Genomic DNA, 9,646 nt, shown 5'->3' on the forward strand with positions numbered 1-9,646 from the left:
ACTTAAAGAGTGATATCATTTTGATTAGCTCAACGACTTCGCCTGCCTTTACTTCACTTTGCTTGACAATACTATAATTTTAAAAAGACATTTCATTAATCAAACAAAAAAGACAACTTCTCCGGTAGAATTTATTAGAATATTTCTATTAAGAAGAACATCTCTAGTTGCAATTTTGCCTGAAACAACTCTCTAACAAAAGATTTCTATCTGAAAGGAACACCAGTCTTTTTCAAATTTTAACATAAGGGACAATATGAGAATTTGAATTTTCATTGCCTTTATTTTATACCTTTCTTGCTTTTGTCTTGTGTTTTGAAATTTAAATTTTTACTTATATAATAATAATATTTATTTTGTAATAGTACAAATTGGAATTAAAATTTTCAATTTTCAATTAGAGTCTTGTACTTTGGTCTCCTAAAGTCATAGTATTGGGTCAGTTCTTGCCACCATTGCCATCATTACTATCGTCGTTCAAACTACCACCACCTCTACCATTATCATAAACAAATATTTAGATAAAAATTCACTAAAACAAATGGGATAATCGGGTTAATTTGTCTAAATTATATCCAATTCAACCCTGCTACTTAAACCAATTTATTAGATGGGAAAGTTAGAATTAAATTGTTTTGGATATATAACCCATTTTGACCGGCTAAAACTTGTTCATTTGCCGACTCTAGTTTGGCTTAAGCAAGTTGGATGTCAGAAATAAAATTCATTGTTTTGAAAGAATAAAAAAATATGTAGTAATATTCACTTTTCATACAGATATCTACATAAAATCGTTCTAGTAATAGCAGTAGTGTAAAAGCCACAATCCTCCCAAACTTTTTAATTTAAATTTTAATTAAATCTCTCAAATTTCATAAAAATCTTTTTATTCTCATAATTTTTGAGTATTTGTCCAAACAAAAACAAAAACAAAAAAAAAAAATAGTACTTCAACCAACAAAATTTGTTTGGTTTCAATTTTAGAATTAGTTTTTTGAAAAAATAGAAATTAGTTTGCCAAAAATAAACACATTTTTTTTTTATAAAAACAGTTTTCGTTTACAAAAATGTAAAATTATATAAAAACTTATGAATTTTTTTATTTATTATTTGTTTACTAAATTAATTTTTAATTTTTTTTTTCAAAATATAGATTCTGAAAATCAAACCAAACAAATTCATATAATCCAATTTTGATTTATTCAAAATTTAAATAATTTTATATTAACCTCAATTTAGGAAAATAGAAATAATTTTTTGAATTTGTTCCCGAACCAAGTGTCACTCCATTGGTCGGGTAGAATAAGATGTGTGTGGAGCCCCACGTCACGTGTAGTACATGGTGCTTGCTTTTCGTAAAAAGGTCGAATTGTTTAATCGTATTAGTGATGTCAGCTGAAAACCTACTAAGGGGTTGTTTGGAGTGTCCTAAATAAGTGCACTTTTTGTATTTTTGAACTAAAAAGTTGAGGAAAAAAATATGAATATTTGGGTTAATTTTTTGACTTTTTATGAAAAGATGTGTAATAAAAAATTGTATAAATAAAATGTATAGTGGAAGAAAGGTAATGGACCGTACGGCTCTCCTGCGGCTGCCCAGGATGTCTCTATAGAAATAATTGCCTCATTCGGGTCAAACAACTTTTGGACAATGACGGTCGGTCCGTGAGGCCGCTAAGGGTTCTATTTTGATAATCTGAACCGTTCAATATGTACAACTCGTCCAGTATTATATGCTTCTAAAAAATCACTTTGATCGGATATTGATAACTATATGATCGGATTAGTTTTTTTGATAGTTAACAATCACACCATCCATTTTGTTTATACAAAACTGATTTGATCATGTAGTTAACGATATCCAATTAATGTGATTTTTTACAGACATATATTACTCGACGAGTTCTACACAATGAACGGTTTGGATTATCAAAAAGTAATCCTTAGTGGACCCCCAAGGGCCCAATATTACTACAAATTTTATAACTTTACCTATGGAATTATTTTTTTGCCCCAATACAAGTGCTTAATGGCCTGGTTTGACAAGGACGGCTGTCACGTCCACCGTTCAATTTGTATTATAAATATATAATATAAAATATTTTTTATTTATGAATAGTAATATTTTTTTTACTTTTTATGTAACTTTTTGACTTTTTGTCTTTTTTGAGAGTTGCCAAACTTGGCCTAAACAAACATTTATGTTTGTTGAGAAATTATTCTTAAACTCTGGACGTCTTTAATTTAATTGACTCCACAAAAATTATACAATAATCACAACTACCATAGGTTCCCTTTGAGAGGAAGTTTTGCTATAAATAGGTCATTAATCTTCTTCTGAGAACCACCAACATAAGAAAGAAGCAAGAGATAGAGTTGAGAACCACCAACATAAGCAGTAGAGAGAGAGAGAGAGAGATGGAAGTGATTCAAGTACTTCACATGAATGGAGGAATTGGAGAAACAAGTTATGCAAGCAACTCATTAGTTCAGGTATATATCCAACCATTGTCATCAAGTGATAGCTTCCACATATCATGTTGATTTTCATGTGATAGAAATTCTATGCACATGCAAGTAGTGATATGGCTAAGTAACTAAGTTCTCTAAAAATAGAAAAAAAATAAAATAAAATGTCAGGCTCAAGATTTTTTTTTTTTTTTTAAAAATTTGTCACTCAAAAAATCAAGGGGGATTACGTCTCTTGCATTTCTTTGCTTTTTTTCTTCTTTATTTTTTTTCACATCACAATTCATGTTCCTATATTATTGTGTAAGAGAAAAGTTAATTGCCTTAAAATAGAACACAAAAAAAATTTATAAAAAATATATTGTAAGATTAAGATTTATTATGAGTTCAGTTTGTACCACGTACACTCGGAGACAAATCCACTGTACACATGCACTTTTCATATTTTAATTATGTACAATATGTATATGTTCTTATAGGGTGATAGCCCACAAAAATAATTTGCATATTTTTTTCTATATAGAAAATAAGATGGCTCATTTGTAGCCATTCATATGACTTTTTTCCTTGTTCTCAAACATATCACGTGTTTCACACTTTATACAAACAAATCTTTTCTATATACCTCTCATATAAGATAAAATGATATAGTGTTGAAAGTGCTATACAAAGAAAAATTATGTGGAATGATGTGACAAATTTTGATTTTGTTTTAAAATGTCATTCTCAATTTCAGAACATTTTGACAAAATTATATAAAATTACATTGTAATATCATTTTCTTTACAAAATATGATTGTTACATCATTCTTGATAATTTTATTATTATTATTTCTCTTTGGTAAAAAAATATGTGTGTGAATCATTTTCTTATTAGATATTTTCACCATTAATATTGATTTGGGACATTGTGATTTTTGCAGAAAAAGGTACTTTCATTGACAAAACCGATAACAAAGGAAGCCATAGTGGATCTCTACTGCAGCACCAACCCTATGACTCTATGCATTGCAGACTTGGGTTGCTCTTCTGGACCAAACACTTTCTTAGTGGTCTCCGAACTTATGGAGACAGTCCACAATACTTGCCAAAAATTGGGGCATCAAACCCCTGAATTTCAAGTGTACTTGAATGACCTCCCAGGGAATGATTTTAACACTATTTTCAAGTGCTTGCCAAGCTTCCATGAGAAGATGAGGAATCAAATGGGGCTAGGGCTTGGGCCATGTTTTGTCACCGGAGTCCCCGGTTCATTCTATGCTAGGCTTTTTCCCACCAAAAGTCTGCATTTTGTCCACTCTTCTTACAGTCTCATGTGGCTCTCTCAGGTATTTTGGTAGTGCTTTTTTTTTTTTTTTTTTTTTTTTTTTTACGCGCGCGTGCGTGCTGGTTTAAGAGGATTCAGATAAAAAGTCTAGTCTTTGAAAGAAATAAAAATATTTAAATGACAGAAATAGTGCTACTCATTTCATCAACTATGCCAAAAACCCAATAGCAAATTTGATTCTATAATATTTGTGAAATAAGTGCATATCACATTTTAAAAATCTTAAGTTGCCTACGGGCATTTAACTTTAACGAAAATGTCGTATATAAACACTTTGTTATAAATTGTTTTTTTAATCATTAAAAACAAAACAATGAGTTTATTGTGTCTGCCCCACTGATTTTTTGTCTGGTGTGATCTGTGGCATGAAGTATTTTCTTATTCAAAATTTGTTGACTTTAAAGAAATTATACTTCAGTAATTAAATAAATAATTAAGTTCACGTGTCTTGTTGTACTTCTTTGCCAATAACATTTAGCCGACCAAAAAAATAATAATTATAATAATTGAGTTCACATTGGAATTAAGGTTGTATGTAAAGGCAAGTTGTCCATTTCATGAGCAGGTACCAGATGGGCTAGAGAATAATAACAAAGGAAACATTTACATGGCAAGTAGTAGCCCAAAAGAGGTGCTTAAAGCTTACTATCATCAATTTCAAATAGATTTCTCAGAGTTTCTGAAGTGTCGTTCTGAGGAATTGGTGAGCGGAGGACGTATGGTTTTAACCATTTTGGGGAGGGAAAGTGATGATCCTTCAAGCAAAGAGTGTTGTTACATTTGGGAGCTTCTAGCAATGGCTCTCAATCAAATGGTTTCAGAGGTAATTAATTAATTTATTATTATTATTATTATTATTATTATTATATTCTATTGGTAAATGAGTAATATACGAATCATGAAAAAAATATCATAAAAATGGTCATGAAAGATTTTTCACCTTTGGATTACACTTAGAATAAAACACCACACACCCAGAATAAAATATCATGATGCATTTCATGAAATTTTTTTCATGACTCCTAGTATTATTCTTGGTGAATATATCATTAGTTATAAGATCCTAAAATAGAAATTGTAAGTAGGTATTATTTGTCGCCTAACTACATAATAAATGTGAGTCAGCATGTGTTACTTTTGAAATTGTCCGCTACATAATTGGTTCAGAGTACTAGGTAGACAATGTCAAAAGTGTTTCGGGACTGTTGAATAATTATCTCCTAAAACATCATTCCTAAATTTACTTTCGTTGACATGAATTGTTGTTTTTAATTTATTTAGAAACCAATCAATTAATGTTAAAATTGTTCACCATGTAATTGGTTCAGAGTACTAGATAGACAATGTCACAAGTGTTCCAGGACTATTGAATAATTATCTCCTAAAAAATCATTCCTAAATTTACTTTTCATTGACATGAATTGTTGTTTTTAATTTATTTAGAAATCAATCAATTAAAATTAATCACTATGGACAAAAACAATCAAGGGACCATTTAAATATAAATTTTTTATTTGGATTAAATTAATATAATGAAATATTAAAATTCAAAATGATATAAACGTATAATTTTAAAATTGACAGTGTATTAAGGCTTCTTTTGACTGGGCATATAAGCTGGCATACAAATCTTTTTGATAAAAAAAAATTCTAAGCCATTTGGCATACACATATTCTGTTAAAAAGTCAATTTGTACACTTAAAAAGTTCTTTGAAAAGCAAAACGAAAATTAAGAATATATCAAACAAATTAGGTTATTAAACCAAAAAATTATTAATAAATTTATTTTAAATCAATAACTAATTTAAATCTTTAGTGGAAAAAGAAGTGTAACCCAATATTACAATGTATAAGTGGGTTTGTTTGTAAATTAATACTCATGACCTAGGTAAGTTTGGCAATAGATTATTTTGGAAAAATAAAACAAAAAATTAATTATTGTCTTTATTTTTTAACACATCTTTTTATAATTTTTTTTTAAAAGAATCACTACTTCCTCCGTCTCAAAATATTAGTCTTTTATTCCATTTTTTATTATCCTAAAATATTAGTCTATTTTTAAAAATTAAGGAATAACATATTATGAATTTACTGTTTTATTCTTTTTTTAAATTCATTAATAACACAAAAAGTATAATTATGATAATTGATACTTTTTAAAGAATACATTATTAAAAGATAATTTTTAAAAAATAACATTTTTAAAATATAATAATTATATTATAAAAAAATAAATTTATTAAAAAATTATTATTTTGAGAGGGAGAGAATAATTTACTCCGACACAGGGTAGGCCTTTGTGTTTTTTTTTGCTAAAAAGACCTTTTGCAATCTTACTTTGGCACAATGACTAGATTTTGGTATTGAATTGTTTATGACATTTATAACAACCATTACTGTCAAATCATTTTTGTGGCCTCTTTTATAAATTAATTTATTATTTATAGTTTAATAAAAAAATTTAATTTTATTATTTGTTAGTTAGTAGAAAAACAAAAAATTAACATATTTTCTAAAATTAAAAAAAAAAAAAACTTTAAAAGGAAGGGATAAATTTATTAAAAACATATTACCCAAAAAGATTAAAAAAGAAGAGCAATACTACATCCACTGAATTTTGACTTTTTTGAATAGTCCGAATTTATTCATATCGGTCATTCAACCGGTCATCTAGTAATAAAAATGACAACTGCAGTTGACAAAAATGACAACGACAATTGGCACGAATTGATGGCACACTTGAAAGTTTTGAAGCCTTGATTATTTTTATTTTTATTTTTATTTTTATTTTTCGGTTGAGTTCAAAACTTCAAGAATATATATAGGTATTGTATTTTATTTTAATGATTGTTTGGTCACATATATGAATAAAAATTGTTTGGTACCGTTAGTAATGATATTATCATTCAATCTTTTCAAAATATGAAATGTTGTGAAATTAAATTGCCATGATCGTATCATTCAATCATTTCAAAGTATGAAATTTCGTGAAATTAAATTGCGGAAACAAATAGTATGAATGTATTAAAAAATTAAAAAAATTATAGTTTGGATTTGAATATTTAATTTAGTTTTTTTATTGTTGGCAATGAAAACACGAATGTTGGTAGAAGAGAAGGGTTTTATTTATTTATTTATTTATTTTTATTTTTTATTTTTAGATTTGATAGAATGTCTATTTGTGAATGATCCATCTATTAAAATTTCTGGAGTTGAAACTCATTGATAAAATGTTACTTTTTGCCGATAAAAAAAATAAAAATAAAAATAAAGTAGAGATCAATACATTTTTCGAATTATGGATTCACTATTATGGACCAATAGGAAATTGTGCTTTGTTTACATTCTTTCTCCATGTGTGAACAAAACTTTTTATTTTTATTGTTGGCATGACACTAACGAATGAATGTAAGAATCAATGCAGGGATTGATAGAAGAAGAGAAGATGGATTCATTCAACATCCCACAATACACTCCATCCCCTGCTGAGGTAAAATCTGAGGTTCAGAAAGAAGGCTCTTTCACCATTGATCGCCTTGAGGTTTCTAGAGTCGACTGGAATGCCTGCAAAGCCAAATTATGCCCATCATCAACCGACCAGGAGTTTAAGGAAGATGGGTACGATGTTGCAAAGTGCATGAGAGCTGTGGCTGAGTCATTGCTTGTTAGTCATTTCGGTGTAGAAATCATCGATGAGGTGTTTGAAAGATACAAGAAGATAGTCGCAGATCGCATGGCCAAAGAGAGGACTGAGTTCTTCAATGTCACTGTTTCCATGACTAGAAACTAGTTGTGGGATTGTTTGAAATACTCCTCGTCAATCATGGGATGGGATAGATATAATAATTGGGAAAATTATGCAAATAATCTCTAAAGTTTACACAATGTGTTAATTTAGTCCTTATAGATTCAATTTACTCGATTTTGTCCCTTAATTTAACGGATTGTGTCATTTTAGTCCAATAAATAACGGTTGTTAAGTTCATTTAACGGAAAGTCAAACAATGTATCAATTTAGTCCCTATATTTTTCACAATGTGGCAATTTGGTCTCTGTATTTTTTACAAAGTGTCAATTTAGTCTCTGTCAAAATCGGAAAAATTGAAACTACTGAGACCAAATTGGCACATCGTGTAAAGTACAGGGACCAAATTAACACATTATTTGACCTTCCGTTAAATTAACTTAACAACCGTTATTTATTAGACTAAAATGATACAATCTGCTAAATTAAAGGACAAAATCGAGCAAATTAAAATTATAGGGATCAAATTGACACATCATATAAACTACATAACTCAACCATAATAATTTTCTTGTATTGTAGTTTGTTCAATATGGTGTGATGTGGTTTGGTTTTTAGTTGTGTTTCTTTGTCATCCTGTTACAATGTTTCAGCTTGAAGCCAATGTTGTAATATCAATTACCCAAGAAGAATAAAAAGAAGCTATTTGAAACTAAATTGTTTTTTCTTATTTTTCATTTGGCAAACTCTATTCTAAGAAAATTTAGAGAATGATTTCTCTCCAATTTGGGTCCGAATTAGAGAGACCCAATCCTGAGCATCAAAGTTTAGATTTGTTCATGCACTCACAAAATCTATTGCCTCATCCAATTTTGGGTGGAATTTTTTGATTTGATTCAAAATTAAATTTGTTTGTGGTGGTCAAATTTGGGTTTTTGATTTGTAAAAAAATGTCAAAGAATCTGCTCTTTGAGTATCAAATGGGTACAAGGTTGGCATTTTATTTTGTCAATTAAAGGTTCAAATTTATTCATCCACTCATAAGACCCATTTACCCATTTAATATTGGGTCATACTTTTTTTTTTGGTCACATTCATATTTGAGTTTGCATCTGATGGTCATCTCAGTCATTGATTTTTAAAGTACGAATGTCACACCATCTAATGCTAATGCTTGTCCTTATTTGGCAAGTGGGTTAGATTTAAGTTGAGATTAAAAAAAGTATAAAAAAATAAGATAGATTAAATAAGTCAATAAAATAAAATAATTCATCCACAATCATTTTCAGTTAAAAAAAGTCATAATTATTTCATTTTTTTTCTCACAAAAAAATTAAAAAAATTCTTCTCAAACGAAACTAATTTAGTCAGGCTAAATTAGCGAAAAAATTAAAAAATCAGGCTAAAAAAATTCTTCTCAACGAATCCTTAGTACTATATTCTTTAGTTTGGGTCTTTAAATTTTGGGGGAAATGGACATAAAAAAAATTATAAAAACATGTGAGGTGCAAGTGGTTTTGTGATAAAGTGCAAGTGAAAAGTTGTAAGGGTACAAGTATGACATGCACCCTATCCATTTTCGTGTTAAAAAAAAAAAATTTCTCCCACTAAAATGTAATTTTTCTTAAATTTTTTTAGGAGGCATTGTGTCCTACTCGAGCGTTAATGAGAAGGCATTGTGAGAAATTAATCTCCTTTGCACTAAGCAAGTGGGTGCTAAACAAAGCAATAGCGTTGGACATAGAGTTATCCAAATCATACAACTTGTACAATCCGAATCGATCCGCATACAAATGGGCGGTTTCACAGACAGAATGATGGCAGATGCGATTTGGAATATAGCATTGTAATAACCCTCACCACTGCTTACCGATAAACCTTGATGACTGATAACTGAACTGATTATGACTGATAATTGAACTGATTAAAGTACTGAACTGACTGACTGAAAACTGGAACTGAATTGACTGAGTCTATCTGTTTAATTGTGCATCTATCTGTTTGATTGATTATTTGATCTGTTCGTGTTTAGTGTTTAAACTGCTAATTGAAGGCCTCATCGGCGGCCGAATCCGGAATTGATTGATGTTTCATGATCCTCATA

At 29.2% G+C, this 9,646-nt stretch overlaps 1 protein-coding gene across 1 annotated transcript; it reads left to right on the plus strand.

Moving 5' to 3' along the window:
- Window positions 1-2,250: 2,250 nt before the first annotated feature.
- On the plus strand, window positions 2,251-8,259 carry LOC114263310 (S-adenosyl-L-methionine:benzoic acid/salicylic acid carboxyl methyltransferase 3). Its single transcript, XM_082867161.1, has 4 exons — window positions 2,251-2,493; window positions 3,393-3,797; window positions 4,362-4,619; window positions 7,222-8,259. Exons 1-4 carry the CDS (start codon window positions 2,419-2,421, stop codon window positions 7,585-7,587), a joined length of 1,104 nt encoding a protein of 367 aa, XP_082723287.1. The 5' UTR covers window positions 2,251-2,418; the 3' UTR covers window positions 7,588-8,259.
- Window positions 8,260-9,646: the final 1,387 nt, after the last annotated feature.

This window comes from Camellia sinensis, chromosome 4 (genome assembly GCF_055761805.1).
Source record: "Camellia sinensis isolate YWXY chromosome 4, ASM5576180v1, whole genome shotgun sequence".
NCBI classification, from domain to species: domain Eukaryota; kingdom Viridiplantae; phylum Streptophyta; class Magnoliopsida; order Ericales; family Theaceae; genus Camellia; species Camellia sinensis.